Source organism: Bos indicus x Bos taurus, chromosome 29, assembly GCF_003369695.1.
Source record: "Bos indicus x Bos taurus breed Angus x Brahman F1 hybrid chromosome 29, Bos_hybrid_MaternalHap_v2.0, whole genome shotgun sequence".
In the NCBI taxonomy this organism is placed as follows: domain Eukaryota; kingdom Metazoa; phylum Chordata; class Mammalia; order Artiodactyla; family Bovidae; genus Bos; species Bos indicus x Bos taurus.
In genome coordinates, this window is record NC_040104.1 from 2603718 (window position 1) to 2622500 (window position 18783).

Genomic DNA, 18783 nt, shown 5'->3' on the forward strand with positions numbered 1-18783 from the left:
AACTGCTCGTTGACAAAGGAGCAAAAGCAGGAAAAGGGAGCGGAAACGGTCTCTGACAAAGTGTGCTCAACAGCTGGGCCGCACGCACAGAAACCACGAACCACAGCCAGCCGCCACACACCTCACAGACACCACGAACCACAGCCAGCCAGCCGCCACACACCACACAGAAGCCATGAACCAGAGCCAGCCGCCACACACCTCATAGACACCACGAACCACAGCCGGCCACCACACACCTCATAGAAACCACGAACCAGAGCCAGCCAGCCGCCACACACCGCACAGACACCACGAACCAGAGCCAGCCACCACACACCGCACAGACACCATGAACCAGAGCCAGCCACCACACACCGCACAGACACCACGAACCAGAGCCAGCCGCCACACACCGCACAGAAACCACGAACCACAGCCGGCCGCCACACACCTCATAGACACCACGAACCACAGCCAGCCAGCCGCCACACACCACACAGAAGCCATGAACCAGAGCCAGCCGCCACACACCTCATAGACACCACGAACCACAGCCGGCCGCCACACACCTCATAGAAACCACGAACCAGAGCCAGCCAGCCGCCACACACCGCACAGACACCACGAACCAGAGCCAGCCGCCACACACCGCACAGAAACCACGAACCACAGCCAGCCGCCACACACCTCACAGACACCACGAACCACAGCCAGCCAGCCGCCACACACCTCACAGACACCACAAACCACAGCCGGCCAGCCGCCACACACCACACAGAAGCCATGAACCAGAGCCAGCCGCCACACACCTCATAGACACCACGAACCACAGCCGGCCGCCACACACCTCATAGAAACCACGAACCAGAGCCAGCCAGCCGCCACACACCTCACAGACACCACGAACCAGAGCCAGCCACCACACACCGCACAGACACCACGAACCAGAGCCAGCCGCCACACACCGCACAGAAACCACGAACCACAGCCGGCCGCCACACACCTCACAGACACCACGAACCACAGCCAGCCAGCCGCCACACACCACACAGAAGCCATGAACCAGAGCCAGCCGCCACACACCGCACAGAAACCACGAACCACAGCCAGCCAGCCGCCACACACCTCACAGACACCACGAACCAGAGCCAGCCGCCACACACCGCACAGAAACCACGAACCATAGCCGGCCGCCACACACCTCAGGAGAGCTGACTCCAACTGGAACGCAGACCTGAACATAAAACGGGAAACTATGATACTTCTAGAAGATAATCCACGAGAAAACCTAGATGACCTTGGGTTCAGGAATGACTTCTTCCCAACACCACCAATGCACGATTCTTGAAAAGTAAGAATTGATAGGCTGGGTTCTTTGACGATTTTAAAATTTTCTGCTCTGGGAAAGACACTGTCAAGACAATGAAAAGACAAGCCACGGACCAGGAGAAACTATTTGCAAAAGACACGTCTGATAAAGGACTGTTATCCAAAACAAACAAAGAACTCTCAAAACTCAATGAAAAGAAAACTGCCTGATTGCAGAATGGTTCAAAGATGCTAACAGACACTCCGCCAAACATGATACAAGACGGCAAACACCCCTACAGGTGCCCCACCTCACGTGTTTTCAGGTAAACACAAACGAAACCAAGGGCCCGCCGCACAGCTGCTGCAACAGCCAGACGCTGACGACCGACGACACGGTGCCGGCGAGGAGCTGGAGCGACCGGAACTCGCACCGTCCCTGGAGGGGGTGCAGCCGCTCCGGAAGCTTGCGGGCTTCTTAACATACTACACACACTCTCACCACGTGGTCCAGCAGTTAAGCGCCTTGGTATTCACCCAAAGGAGCTGAAAATTTATGTCCACACATAACGTGGGTGTTCGCAGAAGCATTACGCGTAACTGCCAACATTTGGAAGCAAGCACGGTGCCCTTCAGTAGGTGGATGGATAGGTGCGCTGCAGTCCATGCAGTCGTGGACTAACCTTGAGTGTTAAAGAGAAACTAGCTCTCAAGCCCCCGCGAGACCTGGAGGAACCTCCCGTTCGTATCACTAAGTGAAAGCAGCCGATCTGAGTAGGGCACGCGCTGCAACAGTCCGCGTCTGTGATACTCAGAAGAGGCCACACTCTGGAGCCAGCAGAAGGCTCAGTGGGCGCCAGGGTTCGCGGGTGAGGAGGGACGAACAGATGGAGTAGAGAGCACTTTCAGGCAGGGAGCCTGCTCTGTGTGAGGACACGAGGGCAGAGACGTGTCATCACACACGTGTCCAGACCTGCGCGAGGCACACCACCAAGAGGGAACCCAGGGTAAACGGGGGACCCTGGGCGGTGACAACGTGTCAGTGGAGCTTGGCCAGCCGTAACAAACCACAGCTCTGGGGGCACGCTGACGGGGGCGAGGCTCCGTGTGCGTGGGGGCGGGCTGGGGCGGGGAGGGCCACGGGAAACCTCTGCGCCTTTCTGTCCCTTTCACCGGGAACCTGAAACTGCTTTAAGAAAAAACTCTTTTTAAAAGTCTTACTGAAACAGAAAGAAAGGCTCGACACAGCCAGAGGCGGATCTCTGAAACGATCCTTCAATACATAACATTTAAAGTCCAAGGTGTCTTGTGTGGGAATCGGCAAGCCAAGGAGCATTCACAACACATCTGGAGAACAAAACCAGGGTGAGGCCTCCTGCCCTCCCAGCATCGGTGACAAGACACCACGACACTCATGCAGGGCGGCTAACCGACCAGAGGGGCAGAGCTGAGACCCGACACGCAGCAGACGGGTATGCAGTCCCCGAGGACAGCGAGGCTTGCCATGTTTGGGGACGACTGGATCCCTACTCAGATGACTTCCGAAACTAATTCTGGGTGCTCCCCTGATGGTCCAGTGGCTAAGCCTCCACACTCCCAGTGCAGGAGGCCCAGGTTCAATCCCTGGTCAGGGAACTGGATCTTACATGCCGCCAGATGAAGCCGGGGATTGTCACAGTGAGGGAAGGAAGTCAGAGAAGCAGAAATCTCACTTATACCGAGACAGAAATGATACAAATGAACTTATTTACAAAACAGAAACAGACTAACAGAGAATGAACTTATGGTCACCAGCGGGGAAGGAATGCAGGGAAGGGATAGCTAGGGAGTTTGGGATTGAGGCAGACACACTGCTGTATTTAAGACGGACACAGGGAACTCTGCTCATTGCTGTGAGGCAGCCTGGAAGGAAGGGGGGTTGGGGGAGAGTGGGTACATGTATACGTATGGCTGAGGCCCTCTGCAGTCCACCTGAAACCATCACAACATTGTTAATCAGCTACACCCCGATGTAAAATAAACAGCTAAAAAAGAAGTTCACGTGCCGCAACTAAGACCTGGCACAGCTACACACACGCACGCACACACGCGCACACATGCACGCACACACGCACACGCGTGCACTCACATGTGCACACGCACACATACACGTGCACACGCATGCACACACGCACGCACACATGCACACACACACACACACAGAAAAAACCCTCAAAACCCAAACAAATTCTGGGGGATCAAAGACTTAAATGTGAACTGTACAACTTTAAATTCATTAGAAGAAAATACTGGAGAATGTAGTCGTGTTTCAGGGTAAGAAAAATTTCTTAAGACAAAAATGCTAAGGATAAAAGAAGCAGCTTGATAGAGTTAATTGCATTAAAACTAAGACTCTGTGTTATTAAAAGAGAAGCCACAAATTAGGAGAAGATGTTTGCAACACATTTAAATGACAAACAACTAGCGTCCAGGAAACATAAGCATGCTTACAAACCAGTAAGAAGACAAACCGCCCAGGCGTGGAAGATGCCTGTGCAGAATGACGACCAGGAAGTGAACCCACGAAAGGGTACTCAGTCCCACGAGAGGCAAGAGAAACGGAATTTCACCCCGCGGGACTCACCACCTGCCAGTCTGCATCTGACACGCAGGGACGAGCCTGGCCGCACAGCGCGCTGCTGTACAGGCCCACCAGCGGGACACGGGAACACGCGAGGAGGGTGCAGTCACATGCAGGCATCGGTCCACACCAAAAGGCTCTGAAGGGCGGCTGCACCTACAACCATTTGGCATGGACCAAGAATGGCCATGGACGTGTGAAAGTCAAAGTCGCTCAGCCGTGGACTGTCACACGACTATACAGTGGACTGTACGTGGACTCTACAGTCCGTGGGATTCTCCGGGCCAGAATACTGAAGTGGGTAGCCTTTCCCTTCTCCAGGGGATCTTCCCAACCCAAGGACAGAACCCAGGTCTCCTGCATTGCACGTGGATTCTTTACGAACTGAGCTATCAGGGAACCAAACTTCAAGGACCTCTTGGCATGGACCACATGTCCTGCAAACCCAGGAAGTAACACTTCCTACTGCAAACTAACACAGCGGTCCCTCAGAACGCTGAGCTGAGCTTCTGTACGAGCTGCTTCTCGGGACACCCAGAAAAGAACAGAGAGCAGGGATCTGCACACCGTGTTCGCAGCAGCAAGATTCACAACAAAGGTGAAATCAGCGTTCATCAAAGACGAAGGGATACACAAAACGCGGTCCAGCCCACGCGACGAAGTGTCACTCAGTCTCAGAAGGACCTTCCGACATACGACCTGGATGAACCTTGAGGACACTTTGCTATGTGAAATAATCCAGCCACTAGAGGAAGAATCCGGAATGATCCCACATCTGTGAGGTCCCAAGAGCAGCTGGATCCACGGGGCTGGGAAGCAGCCAGGTGGGGCCAGGGGCTGGGGGTGGGCGAGGAGTGAGCATTTCCCAGAGACAGCGAGCATGTCAGCTCCGGAAAGTGAAAAGCATTTCTGGAGATGGGCAGTGGTGGTGTTCACACAACGACGTGAATGTGCTTAAAAACGGTTAAGCTGGGAAACTGCATGTTACGCGTAGTGTACAGTTTTAATAAGGACGTTACTGGAATCGCCGAAGAAAATTCCCAGCATGGCTGTTGGAAACAGAAATGTACCCAGCTTCTGGCCAGCCTGAGGCATCCCTGATCCTGTGTGTGGTCTCAGATGCAGGCGCGGGAAAGCCTCGTCCCCATGACCCTGTGCCCCCGACCCCTCACCTCGCTCGGGACATGCACACCCAGGAGCGGGGGCCCCGCAGGCCTGCACCCCGACACGGCTGCACCTTGCCCGGCTTGGTCGGCTGCACCTTCCGTGAGCGGCCAGCAGGGGGCGCCGGAGTCGAGGAGAAGGGCCGGGGGACCCGGGGGGCGCTCAGGCCGGAGGAGGCGGGGACCGCGGAGGAAGGGATGTGCGGAGAGGGACGGGGTGTGCGGAGGGGGACGGGTGTGCGGCTCAGGCCGGCGGAGGAAGGCATGTGCGAAGGCAAGGTGGACGGGGTGTGCAGAGGGGGACAGGGTGTGCGACTCAGGCCGGAGGAGGAAGGGACCGCGGAGGAAGGGATGTGCGAAGGCAAGGTGGACGGGGTGTGCAGAGGGGGACGGGGTGTGCGACTCAGGCCCAAGGACACCGCTGCCCTCAGGGGCAGCAGACCACGCTCACACCCAAGGGGACCCGCGGCGTCTCCACTCGGCTTCTCCAGGCGGTGCTGCTACAGGCACTGGCCAGAGACCCCGAGGAGGCCGGAATAACCCTGAGAAGCCAGCCCCCCGCGCCTGCCGAGGGCGCCGCCTTGACCGGACGCACCTCAGCCTCACCTGCACGCGGCCGTCCAGCTCCTGCCCGGCCTGCCCGGCCCGCAGCGCGCCCTCCAGCGGCTCCGCGGCCTGCGCCACCGCGTGCTGCAGGCGTTCCAGCATCTGCTTCTTGTCCGGGTCCACAGTCTCCTGGAGCTTCGCGGAGAACGGCTGTGCGTGTGAGGAGAGGCCACACCGTTAGCCCCGCTCAGCAGAGCCCCGGGCTCCCTGCCAGCTCCACGCGGAAAAGGCCGGTCCTGCCCCCCGCGGAAAAGGCCAGTCCTGCCCCCCGCCCGCGGCCTCCGGGGGTCTGGGTCCCGAGGGCGTCATCCCGCGTGTCCCCAGCAGGCAGGTGGTGCTAAGGGCGCAGGGCCCGTCCCTCTGATGTGACCCTGGACTGAGGCAGCTGCCCTAAGGCCACGGCCGGGACACACAGGTGTCCCCCACGACGCCTCCATCACAGAGGCCCCACCGCTCAGCCTAGAGGATGACTGCTAAGCTCTAATTTTATTCCTATTTTTTCTGGCGGAGATAATACATCATAAGCACAAGGGCAATCGTTACTGTAATTACTAAAGGTGGTGATTAAGAAAGAGAACTTGCCTTATCTGACCTCAAAATATAATAACCATAATCTGTAATACTGTTTTTTCAAAACAAAATGTTAGACTGGAGAGAACTAATTTATTCAGATAACTGTGAAAACTTCCAGGACCACCCACTTAAGAAGCCCGGCAGCTTCGCCTCTTGGTCACACGCCTTTGATTCAGTCGTGACTCCATGTGGAAGGTTCCCAGGTCAGCGCTGACCAGGGTGACCGGCGCTGAGCGTCTCCCGTAAGGGGCAGGAGTGGTCACCACCGCCCCCCGCCCCCGCCCGCCCCTCGCTGCCTCTGCTGGTGGTTTTCCCCACGGCCCGGAGGAGCTCCATGACGGTGACCTCGTGACCCTGCGTGTGACGGAGCCCGCTGACGACGGTCCCCGTGCTGGGGATGGGGTGGACGGGAGGGACATGGGGACCCTGAACGGCAGCGACCCACCTGCAGGGCGGCTCGCAGGTCCTCCAGCAGCTGCGCTGCCTGGGGCTGCGTCTCCCGGTACCGCTCGAACAGGAAGTTCTGCCGGGCCCTCTTGATGATCTGGGAGCAGAGGAGGAAAGCGGGGTCAGCCGGGTGGTGCTCGGTGCCCGCGCAGAGGGCAACGCGGGGGGGGGGGGTGGGGGGTGCGGGGTGCGGGGGCGCGGCTGCTACAGGCGATATCTGAGAACGCGGCTCCCCCTCGCCCTTCTGAGCGCGGGGCGGGGGGGTGGGGGTGGGGGGGTGGTGTCAGCCTGAGCCCACCCTCCCCGACTCCTGCCCTGGGGGTTGCTCACATTTACCGGGGTTTTCAACAGCATCAAAGCAGGTTAACACAAAGCGTCATCCGCATAAATCGCAATACAAGTACCGTGGGGGGGCGGGGAGGGGGGGGGGCGGGGGTTCAAACAGCGTGTACTGAGCTGAGCTGGCTCAAGCCAACATGGGTTTATTAACTCACCCAAGGTCATTTCTTCCCTCATGCCATCCACTGTATTTAAAATTTAATCCTAAGAACTCCCTTTACCTTATCGTCAATGTCCGTGATGTTCATGCAGTAGAAGACGTCAAATTTGAAGTAATCCCTCAGCACTCTTCTCAGGATATCGAAGGAGATGTAGGACCTGCGGCGACGGGAGGCAGGCCTTTCCACCCGCACAGCAGCGCGGGGATAGAGGAGCCCGCCTTTTCACCCGCACAGCAGCGCGGCGGGAGAAGGGCCCGGCCCTCCCCAGGGAAGCGGGTGGGGAGGACTCTCAGGCGCAGGAAGGAGAGCGTCTGGTCAGAGTCCAGAGGGCAGCCTTGGGGCTGCGGGAACTACTTCTGCTTGGTTGCCTGGACTCTAGCTTTTCTAGAGTACTAGCGGAATGAGAAGCTTCCACCTTTAGAGCTGGGCACCGCGTCTCCGCTCAGCCCAAGGGCGCTCCTACCTGGCGTGCCCCATGTGCGAGGCGTCGTAGACGGTGGGCCCGCAGCAGTACCATGTCACCCTCCTTCCGTCTTGCGGCACAAACACGTCCTTGGTTGGAAACGAGGGAATGACCGTCACGAGGGGCACAGGACCAGTGTCAGCGGCCATGAGTGGCTCGCGCACCTTCACAGGATCGCTTAGCTCGCAGAAAGCCGCGGTCCGGGCTAGGGCTGGGGCGCCGCACCAGACCCCTAACAGTGAGCTCCACGACCCAGGGGCCCGGGGAGCAGGCCCCCTCCTCCCTGGGACTCCACTCACGGACACAGGCTGGGGGTCAGGGAGACGAGCGTCTGGATTCTGCTGCTTTAACGAGAGCAGTCTCCATTCATCAGGCACCTGCTGTGAGCCAGGCCAGAGCCGAGCGCGCTGACTGTCCAGCACTCGCTCCCAGAACAACGGGAGGAGGCAGCTTTCCTTTCCCAGCTGCCCGGGGCCCACACTCCTGGAGGAGCCGGCCTAGGGCGTGAGGCCTCCTGCCAACTGCCCAAGGTCTCAGGTCAGTTCAGGGCCTGCTGTTTCCAACCAGTCCACAAGGGGGACCCTGCCGCCCATCTGCTCAGGGTGCTGGCCCACAGAAACCCATCAGCCCTGCGCAAAACCCCTGGAGCCCCTGATCCCGCTGAGCAAGCCCTGGCCAGTCCAGAGCCAACCTGCCTTCGCCCTCACACCTGCCGGGCTCCCGAAAGCAATGGCTCCGCTTGGCTGGCACCATGACAGCAGATGCCACCACATGTCCCCCAGAGGGCACGCAGACTCCTGGCCCTGAGCACACCCAGAGCCAGGAAGCTGACGGGCAGCCCCTCAAGGTGTGCCACACGGGTGTGCACGCACGCTCCCGAACACAGCCCTGCGGAGGACGCTCGCCCACCAGCCGAGGGGTCCTCCAGAGCCACCCCTGCCCCCCGCAGCCCCCTACCTTCCTCCGTGTCAGGCTGTTGTACAGGCGCAGCTGGCATGGCTCAGACCCAGCTGGAGGAGACCATGTGGGCTGTGCACGCCGCCCTCCGCCTGCTGGGGGAGAGCACAGCTGGGTCAGTGCGGGATGAAGGGATACCACGGAGCTCTGATGGTGTGGCCCGATCCAGTGCCACCAACCCAAACCCCTGCTCTGCTTGCTCATGTCTGAGCGGTAGCTCGTCCCACAACCCCTTCCCCTCGGCCCGCCACACCCACCTCCCCCCGCTGGCTCCAAGCACGGGGCACCCGTGAGGCCGGAGGTGCACAGGCAGGCCACGGGGCTGGACTGATGCCCGCCTGCCCCCGGGAGGACACCTCTCTGGAGGCTTCGGGGGATGGGGACCATCTCCAGGCCCAGGAGCCAGATCAGGCTAGAAGGAGCCACTGGCCCATGGCTGTGGATGGTCAGTAGCATGGCCTGCAGCCCAGGCTCATCTCCATCAGCAGGCGGCCGGCTCCCCACCCCCGAAACATGCAGGCTCCCAGGCATGGCTCTGATGTGCACCCTGGGTGCACCTCCACCTGGTCCCAGAGCCTTTGGGAACAGCCCGCGGGCCATGTCACGGGGGCGGGGAGGGGGCTCACGGAGCCCAGCCTCCTCAGGTTACAGTCACCAGGGAAGCCCCGCCCTCCTCCCTGACCCCGATCTCCTCCTGGCCATTCCCCTGCCCTGTGGCTGTGAGCCCGAGCCTCCCAATGCATGAAGGGCAGGCCTGACGGTCTGCAACGAGGGCCTGGGAGGTGGGTGGGGTTGGGGGGTAGCTGTGTCCCAAGGCTCCGGGAGAGACACCAAGTCTTTACACCCTCCACCCCCACTCGGGGCACCAGTGACCCTTCTGCCACCCCGAGGCACTGCTGCACGCCTAACATGGCCGAGCTCAACGGCCTGCGCGGCCCCTGCACCCCTGAGGGCACAGGCTCCTGGTCTCAACGCCACCCCCACCCCGCTGCCGCGTCTGCAAGGCGACCGTCCTGCCGCCAGAGGACCTCCCGCTGCTCCCCGAGGGTCACACTCAGCCCTGGGCCCGGCTACAGGCCACCCAGAGGATGCAACTGACCGGTGAAGGGGTGGGAGACGGCTGTGTGTGTGTGTGCGTGTGTGCACACCAGCGGGTGCGGGGGGACAGACAGAACCACCCAGCAGCTCCCGACTCCAGGCCCAAGTTGCGGACACACGGAAGGGCTCCTGTGGTCAGCAGCTGCCCAGGCCTCACCGGAGACACGCCTCAGAGCCCGCTGGGACGCCGCCTGCTGCTCCCCCCACCGAGACGCTGCAGGTCCCCACACAAGAGATGCCGCTGCCACGGGGGTGACGGGGAGCTGGCCGGAGCTGCTCACACGCATGCCCGGAGCCGGGGCAAAGGCGGGGCTCGCAGGACTGAAGGCTCGTGCAAGGGGGCGGCAGCGACAGGACCCAGCAGCGGGCACATGCAGGGGGACACCCTCCAGGACACAGGGTCAGACTCGGACTTCTGCGTCCCCCGGAGAGCAGCTACTGCCCAAGAGCTGGTGAGCAGTCACAGAAATGGGCACTCAAAATCCCCTGGCCAAAGAGAGTCGGGAGGCGTCCCCAGGGCCCTGGCTTAATGAGATGGGGGGGTCGCCAGAGGCCCTGGGGGACCCACTGCCCCACGCCCGGCACCAATGGTCTCTGCCGGGCGCAGCCCCCTAGCTGTGCCCAGCCTTCCTCTGGCTGCTTGGGAACAGCACACACGCCTGCGCCTGGCACCCCCGTCCGGGAACGTGCAGAAGCGCAGCTCTGACCCACCAGCACACCACCAGCATGCCCGGCTCGCTGAGGCCCGGAGAGTGAGGCTCCGGGCAGGGAGGGTTTTGGGAGGGTTTTGGGAGTGGGGGGACAAAGGGGACGTGCCAGCCCGCGATTGCGTACCCCGGGCGCCACACGCACCACAGCCTCGCAAGAGGGGCGGCTCACAGGGTCACACCCTGGGGACCCGCAGGGCCATGAGCCACCCTCTGTGGGCAAGAGCAGGCCCTGAAACTCCTCTTGGGAGGGGGATGGGGCAGTGGGGGGCGACAGAGAGCGCCCCGGGGTGGGGGGCACCCGCCCAGGACAGGCTGGGGGACGTCTGAGACGCACCAGCGAGGCAGACGCTCGGCCACTGGCACCCAGGGACTCAGCAGAGGACACCGACCCTGAGGGTTCTGAGCCCCAGTCCACCAGGCATCTTGCCACTCGGGGTCCCCGCAGGCACCCTGGAGGCGTCCGTGTCGGGGCACCAGGAAGGCCTCCCTGCCCTGGGGAACCCACTCCCTCCTTTGCAGGGGCGGATACCCGCCCTTCCCAATGGGTTCCTGTGCCACTCTCCCCACAAGCTCCAGGCTGGAGGTTGCAGCTCCAGACAGATGGCCATGCCAAGGCTGCGCCCCGCCCACCCTGACCCCACCCGGGAGGCCACGCCCTGGGGAGAAGCACCACCTCCACTGGGGAAGGGGCGTCTGCGGCAGGATCACCCAGAAACCAAAGCCCACCCCACCCAGGAGGAACACCACCCCACCTCCACCCCGTTACAGAGGGGACCGGCAGAGGGCAGGTCCCCAACGTCCAGGTGAAAGTGAAAGTCGCTCACTCGACTCTTTGCGACCCCATGGACCATACAGTCCATGAGATTCTCCGGGCCAGAATACTGGAGTGGGTAGCCGTTTCCTTCTCCAGGGGATTGTCCCCGCTGAAGGATCTAGAAAAGACCCTGCAGTCTGCCCAGTCCAGCAGGGACCACGGAGACCGCACGTGGATCTCCCCACCCCCCGCTCAAGGGGGTGCACACCCCAAGCCAGGCTGGGGGGACAGCTGCTCGAGGGCACCGGCCACTACGGATTCATCTACAGATTCATGGGAGGGGAGAGACCACCCAGCAGCCAGATGCCCCCTGCACACCACAACCGGGATGGCGGGGGGAGCAAGAGCTCTGAGCCCCCTCCTCTCAAAGCCCAGAAATGCCTTCGCTCTGGGTGCGCAGGGTTCCCACCACTAACACTGCTTCAGGATCCGATGGTGGATGCACACACACCTGTGACCTCAGGGGAAACTTAAGGAGAAGCAAGTCAAGTCCAAGCGGGGTCAGGGAGCTGACGGCCAAGGCGGGCCCCCACCCGCCAGCGGCTCCACCACAGCAGTGCGGGGTCGTGATCCTTGGGGGTCGACGCCTCGGCTTCCATCCTAACCTCCCCTTGGGGCGCTGGCAGGGCCCCCAGGCCAGCAAGGAGGGTCTCACGGCCAGAAGCTGCTCTGCTACTCACTTGCTTGGAGCCCGCAGGGCGGGCGTGCGGCGGGGGGGCTGCCCAGGATCGCGGTCACATGCCGGAACCAGCGGGCCACGTGGAAGAGCTGCGGGTCGGCCGGAGGGCCCGAGAGCTGCCTGAAGGCATCCACGTCCGCCTGAGACAGGGCAAAGCCCTGCAAGTAGCTACGCGTGCTGAGGTACGCGTCCAGCGCCCGCAACCGGGCCGCCTCGTCACTAATGCCCAGGATGGCCGTGTAGTCGGGAGCTGCAAAGACAGAGGACGCATGTCAGTGGGCCCGGGGACCTGGGCGAGCCCAGGATCAGGGCCGGGGCTCCCCATTCCGGGCAGGAGACACCCAGGACGGGCGGAAGCCCGGGGTGCAGGGACAGGTGTGGAGCAACTGCCTGTGGGCTCCAGGCAGGACGAGGATGTTTCAGAACCAGACAAACGCGGCTGCAGGAGGCTGTGAATGTCACAGATGCGTGAGCTGCACACTGAGGTGGCTAACCTCACGGCTGGTGATGCTCACCTCAATTACACACGCGCGTGCACACACACACCCCTGCTAGGCACTGGGTGCCAGACGGCCGGTGCTGACCGGTCCCCTCACGCCGGGTGGGCTATGGGCAGCGGTGAGAAATGCAGAGCCCTCTAAACCCAGCACTGGCCAGGCTTCCAGCGGCCGAGGCCCAGCTCCGAGGAGGCCTGCAGCCCGCCCCGAAATGCCTGCTCGAGGCGGCTCCACCTGCCCGGAGAGGAGCCAACTGGCCAGCGCCTGGCACAGGCCTGCCCCTGGCAGGGGCCCGAGGCCACTGCTCTGCCCTGGAGCCACAGGACCGGTGTGGGAGGACAGAACCCCAGCCTGAGCGAGGACCAGCCGGCAGCCTCTGCCAGCAGAAGGCCCTGGGCCCTGACCACCCTGAGATCCTGCCCCGACCCCACCGAGCCTGCTCGCCACGCAGCTCCTGCCCCCCAGTCACTGCGTGACCCTGTGTCACGGCTCCAGCCACTGTCCGGTGCTCTCGCCTCCTGCGGGGGGCAGGGCAGGCGGAGGCACAGGCCCCGTGGCTGCGGGGAGGGGGCTGGTCTCGCTTTCTTCCACAGAGGCGCCGAGCCGGGAGGCGCCCGAATGTGCCAGGAGGAGCCCGGCCCGGCCGCACCCGGGGCCTGGCCCCTCCTGCTCTCTCTTCTCCCTAGTTCCTGACACACGGACGCCCCCACCCGCTTCCCTACACTGACCGCGGGCTCCTCTTTCGTGCTGGATGAGACTCAGTTCAGAAAGCTACGTTGAGGGCCTGCCGGCGGGTGAATGGAGCTGGGGGGAGGGCCAGTGCGCGTCCCACGGGGGCTACATTGCCCTTGAGCACCTGGCTGCCCCACGTCGCCCCCCAAGCCCACCCTCCCCGTCTCTGCTGCAGCCGCCTAGGCCGGGACCGGAGCGCAAAGAAGCCTTGCCCCCCGTGACCCCCACCTCGTGCCCCCAGAATCGCACTGGACAGACAGACTGCCCTCACTCCGGGTGAACGCCAGGGAAGAGGCACCCCCTAGGACCCGCCCACCTGGACAGTGGCTGCCCTGGGCTGAGGTGCTCCCGGGGCGTTTAGGCTCCCTCTTTTCTCTCACTGCCCGCGTTTTCTGCAATAAGCACAGGTCCTTTTCACAATAAGAAAAACACATCAAATGTTTCACCAACTGGATGGCTTTAAAGCGCTAACGAAGCAGGTCAGGGGACAAGGGCTCGGCGGGTTTGCACCCCTCCCTGGCTGGGCGGACCCCCTCCCAGGTAAACAGATGCACACGCACGCACGCACACACACACACACACACGCCTCGTAAAGCCGCGGTGTTAGTGAGATTACACTTGTAAACTGTTTGAAATACTGCCGGGCGCACAGCCAGCGCCCATCAGCTACTATTATTATCATCATTATTATTTTACTCGCTCCTGTGTTGTTACTGCTGTAATGGCCCTGGAGGAGTTTACCCAGGGATCACACACGCGTTTATTACTAAGAGTCCCGTCTGGAGCAGGGAGCCCGCAGGGCAGAGGGCCAGTCATCAGGTCACTGTGGTAGCTGCGTTCCAGCCTAACTTGAGGAAACAAATTTAAAAATAGGTCAGCTTTCAAGTGGCTGTGGGTTTGGGCCAGACTGCAGTCTGGCAGTGAGCCCGTGATGCCAAAGGCAATGAGTGGACACAGAAGCGGGGCGCCCATCGCTTCCCCGACCCCCCTCCCCCGGGAGCCCCGCGCACACACGACTCCCAGCACTGCATCCACCAGCCCACTGCGGGGCCACCCAGACACACAGCTTCCAACGGTGGGAAGGCCCTGATCGTGCACCGTGCTCACCACGGTTTAGAAAACGCTGAGCTGAGCTTACACAAATCCGAGAGCCAGGTGAGGAGCCCAAGGCACACAGGCCGTGGCCCCAGCTCCTTCCTTCCCCACAGCGTGTACAGCTGCCCGCACCTGCCAACAGCCCCCCCCACCTCCTGCTGCGCTCCAGCTAGGCTCTTGCTTGGGGAAGCTCCAGCGCCAAGGCAGCACCACCAGCTACGAGAAGCACCCGATCCAGGCCTCCCAAGACCTTCAGAATCAGAGCCTGGGGGTAAGGCGGCTACCCTGGCCCCTGCCCTGCTGACCTCAGTGGCTAAGAGCCCACAGGCAGTTGCTGACACTCAGGCCCCTCCCCGCAGGCCTGCCTTCCTCCTAAGCGCCCAGGCCAGGTCTGTTTCTGTCCAAGACCGCCTGGGCGCAGTGGGGGTCTGCACCCGTCCCTCGCTGGCTGCGAGGCCCCGGGAGCACCCCGCCCTGAGGGTCAGGCCCTTCCTGGAAAGGCCCCTTCAGCTCCCAAACCCGCCTCTGCTGCCATTTGTCACCGGGGGACCCTTCAGGCCCATTTCTCTTTCCTAGGGGGTTCCTGGTCTGAGAAGCCTTCTGGAACAAAAGCATCCCCCCCAACACACACACAGGAATCTGGGGGACCAGAGAGACGCGTGCACCCCTGCTCTCCTGCACCAGCGGCGACGCCACCCACCCCCGGGAGTGAGGGCCCCACCTCCTGAGCACAGCCCTGCACGTCCAGATGTCACTTGCCCACATGGTGCTCCGTCTCCGGGCTGCAGGGCTGGGCTTGGCCGGAAGACGGATGGATGACCCCCGCCGCGTCTAGACCTGGCCCAGCAGAGTCTCCACAGTGATCGCCCGTGCTCCACCCTGCTGTGGGCGGCTGGCAGGGGAGGACTCACCGAGGTTCTGCCAGATTCTGCAGCCTCAGAGGAAGGGGCCCTGGCCCTGAACCACCTCCTCGGACTCGGGCCAGCCAGCAGCACGCACACGGGGAAGTGACCAAGAAAGAAATGGTCCATGCCGGGGCAGCACTGGGCTTCTGCGCTCTGGCCACCCCTTCCCGCTGGACGTTAAGCCCACAAAAGCCCGACGCCCAGTCTTGCCCCCGGCCGCAGCCCCACGCCCAGCAGCGTCCGGCAGAGCCGGTGCCTGAAGCACATCCCCGAATGAACCAAGACCTACGGAAGTGCCCTGCTGTGAAGCATGTCTCCTGAACAAATGAAGAGACACGTCCATGTGAGCACACTGTTGAGAACTCTTGGACAAGTTCCCCCCGAAACAGCAGGTGTGAGCTTTCACGGGGCACTCGTTGGTCCTGGGGAGCATCACCATCTGATGCCCGGACACACGTGTCTGCATGGCACCGCTGCCTGGGGAGGGGTGGGGCGGGGTGGGAGCGTGGACACTGGGCGCTTTCATCACCACCCAAGGACACTATCTCCCCTGACTCTTAGACTGGGAATACCGGGAGACGTGAGTGCATGGATGAGCAAATATCTGCAGTCTACACACACGTGCATTTCATTTTTCGTTGGGAAACACAGAAAATACAGCCTGCTCCCCTTGTCTGCCGTGACCCACTCTGGAACTGGGGCATTTGGTGCTAATCTGAACAGAGTCACCCAGGCAGAGTACTCAAGGTTGCTGCTACTGTCATACAGACCCTGGCAAGCTGTGTGACCTCAGACAAATCACTCACCTGCTCTGAACCTCAGGATTCCTGCCTGCACGGCAAGGGTAGTATTAGCCACGAAGGCGTGCTCTGAGGATGAAAGGCCCCCACAGATGTGTTCAGCACAGACTCATGCTGAGAAAAATGCTAAATGCACCTGTATTGTAATGGGATGGTTAGAGAGCATCACTGACTCAATGGACAAGAATTTGAGCAGACTCCAGGAGATCGTGGAGGCCTGGTGTGCTGCAGTCCATGGGGTCGCAAAGAGTTGGACACGACTGAGCGACTGAACAACTGTTATTACGAACAACTTGGAATTCTACAGTATAAAAAATTAAACTGCAGGTCTGACCTAACTCACGGCCACCGAAGAGGCCTGACCTGCAGGGCAAGGCCTCTGAGATGTGCTCAGTCCACCCTGGGGGTCATGAGGGATGAGACTCAACTTTCTAAAACACCCAGGAATGGGCCTCGTGTTCAGGGTACAAAGGAGAAGCTTTAAGCCCAGTGGCATCGCAGGGGACTACCAACTTAAGAAAGACGATACGGAATGGGAAGGTTATTCTAAATGAGGGACTCCTTAAAAATTCTGGGAAGATGGTCACTATCGATGATTCTAACCTCATGGGGAAAAAGCATTCAGAACTCGGAAACCTGGAACATCTAGAACTCTGGAAGCTGTATGAAGCCCTTACCATTTCGTTTCCTGTTTCCTCAGGGGATGGTGCGAGGTTCTTGTCTTTGAGAAAAGCCTAGACAAGGGGTGTGTGTGGGAAGGTTGGGGGGCAGGGGGGGGGTGTCAGCTCTAAAACAAGAGAGGGCAGAGTGTGGGCTAGGAGACGTGGTCCTTAATTTTAGGACCAGGACAACCTGTTAGCCGCCCAGACAGCTTAATGTATGCAGGAATCTTCCAAAAACAGGACAATTCTTACTAAGGCTATGAAAATCTCCAGTTCTGAAGCAGTTAAAAACAACTAAAAAACTGAATATGTCATTTCTGATGTCAAATGAAAAAGGAAGAGAGAGACGGAGGAAGGAAGAAAAGAAACAATCTTGGGCTTTCAACCCGGACACAGCACCCATTTCAGCCAAGTATTCTTAACCTCTACCAACCCCTATAAGGCTCACTGCATCCTCCTAGTTGCGACTTTTTAAATCTGCCCCACGTGGGGAAGGGGCAAAGGTGGAACCCCAGCCCTGCCAGCCCCAGAGACTGGGCTATCAACCAAGCTGCTATTTTTCAGGAGTCCGGGGGGACTTCTGAAGGCCGAGGATCTGGGTGGGTGGAGCCAATGCTGGAATCCAGGCACACCTGTCCGATGGAATGTGGGGTGCCGGGATGGTGGGTACCCCAGCAACCCTGTCATCAGGGGCCTCCCACGTCACCGGGTCCAGCTGCTTAGAGCTCCCAGCCAGGAACCCCAGGAACAAGAGAGACCCCAGAGGCCAGGGAAGTGTGTACAGTCTAAGCAGGGCAGCCAGAGAATAAAACGACACCCTGAGAGTGCTTCCCAAGGAAAGCTTGCCCCGGACTCCGGAATCCGGGGACTACATCCGCTCTGCCTGGCACCCCGCGATCTTGCAGGAGGGAGGGTGAGCAGGGAACCAGCATGCCCCTGAGGCTGCCTGGTGGCGGCCTGTCTGCCGGCTGGTGACACGAGTGACCCGTGGGGACAGAGCCTGAGACGCTCACGGAACCCCGGGGGCGGCGATTAAGGCGGGGCAGTAACGCCGCGACCGCGCAGGTCCCCGTGGCCACTGCTTGCAGCCGCAGATGACAGCCTTCGTGAAACCCCAACCCCTTCCCGTGCGTCCGCGTCCGGCTCCCTCGGCCCCACGTTCCTAAGTGTCAACGTGGGGCTGGGCGGCCCCAAACGACCCTGGCTGTGCCTGTCCCCCCAAATCCCAGGGGGCAGGAGGCGGTGAGGTCCGCCCCAGCGGCCGGCAGGGGAACGCAGAACCAGCCCCCGGGGTCGGGGCGCAGCGGGACCCGGAGGCCTCGAGGTCTGGGAGGACCTGGGGAGGGGCGGCCCCGGCAGGGCCCGGACGGGGTTGGAAGAGCGCACCCGCCGGGAAAACCCGGGGGTCCGGGCCCGCCCTCTGCGCGCCCTGGGGCCCGCCCCTCAGAGACCCGGCGCCCCCGGCTCCCGCGTGGCCCCGCGGGCCCCGCGGCCCAGGCTGCCCCGCCCGCCCCTCGCGCGCGCTCACCGTGCTCCGTGGTAGACCCTGCCATCACCCGAATCCCGCACTCGCGGAGGCCGCCGCGGCTTCCCAGAATCTGATGCAACCACCGCCCCGGAAATCCCGCCCCCAAGCCGCCGGCCTTCCGGGATCCGCCCGGTCGCTAGGCAACCACCCGCGCGCAGACGCCGCTGGCCCCGGGCATGCTGGGAATCTTTTATTTTTTTTTACTCAATTTTTATTCACGTTAAGGAAACCAGTCCTGAATGTTCATTGGAAGGACTGATGTTGAAGCTGAAACTCCAGTACTTTGGCCACCTGATGCGAAGAACTGACTCATTGGAAAAGTCCCAGATGCTGGGAAAGATTGAAGGCGGGAGAAGGGGACGACAGAGGATGAGATGGTTGGATGGCATCACCGACTTGATGGACAGGAGTTTGAGTAAACTCCGGGAGTTGGTGATGGACAGGGAAGCCTGGCGTGCCGCGGTCCATGGGGTCGCAAAGAATCGGACACGACTGAGCCACTGAACTGTTGATTAACATTTTGTACAATTGCTGATTAACAATGTTGTACAAGAATGACAGTTATATACATTCTTAATATTCTTTCCCCTTATGACTTGTCATATTAAATATAGTATGATAGGAAATATAGTTCTCTGTTCTAT

The 18783-nt window shown here is 61.0% G+C and overlaps 1 protein-coding gene across 2 annotated transcripts in view; it reads right to left on the reverse strand.

Moving 5' to 3' along the window:
* Positions 1-18245, reverse strand: part of CARS (cysteinyl-tRNA synthetase) — a 52941-nt gene extending 34696 nt beyond the window's left edge. Inside the window, exons 1-7 of one of the 2 annotated variants that reach the window (XM_027531677.1) lie at positions 18140-18245; positions 11922-12170; positions 8620-8711; positions 7663-7751; positions 7260-7356; positions 6698-6796; positions 5680-5829 (exon numbers count right to left, since the gene is read on the reverse strand). In XM_027531677.1, coding sequence (XP_027387478.1) covers positions 5680-5829; positions 6698-6796; positions 7260-7356; positions 7663-7751; positions 8620-8711; positions 11922-12170; positions 18140-18164 — 801 coding nt within the window. In that variant the 5' untranslated portion in view covers positions 18165-18245. Of the gene's footprint in view, positions 1-5679; positions 5830-6697; positions 6797-7259; positions 7357-7662; positions 7752-8619; positions 8715-11921; positions 12171-18139 lie in introns of both variants that reach the window. The other variant, XM_027531676.1, reaches the window with a different exon arrangement.
* Between the last annotated feature and the right edge of the window lie 538 nt (positions 18246-18783).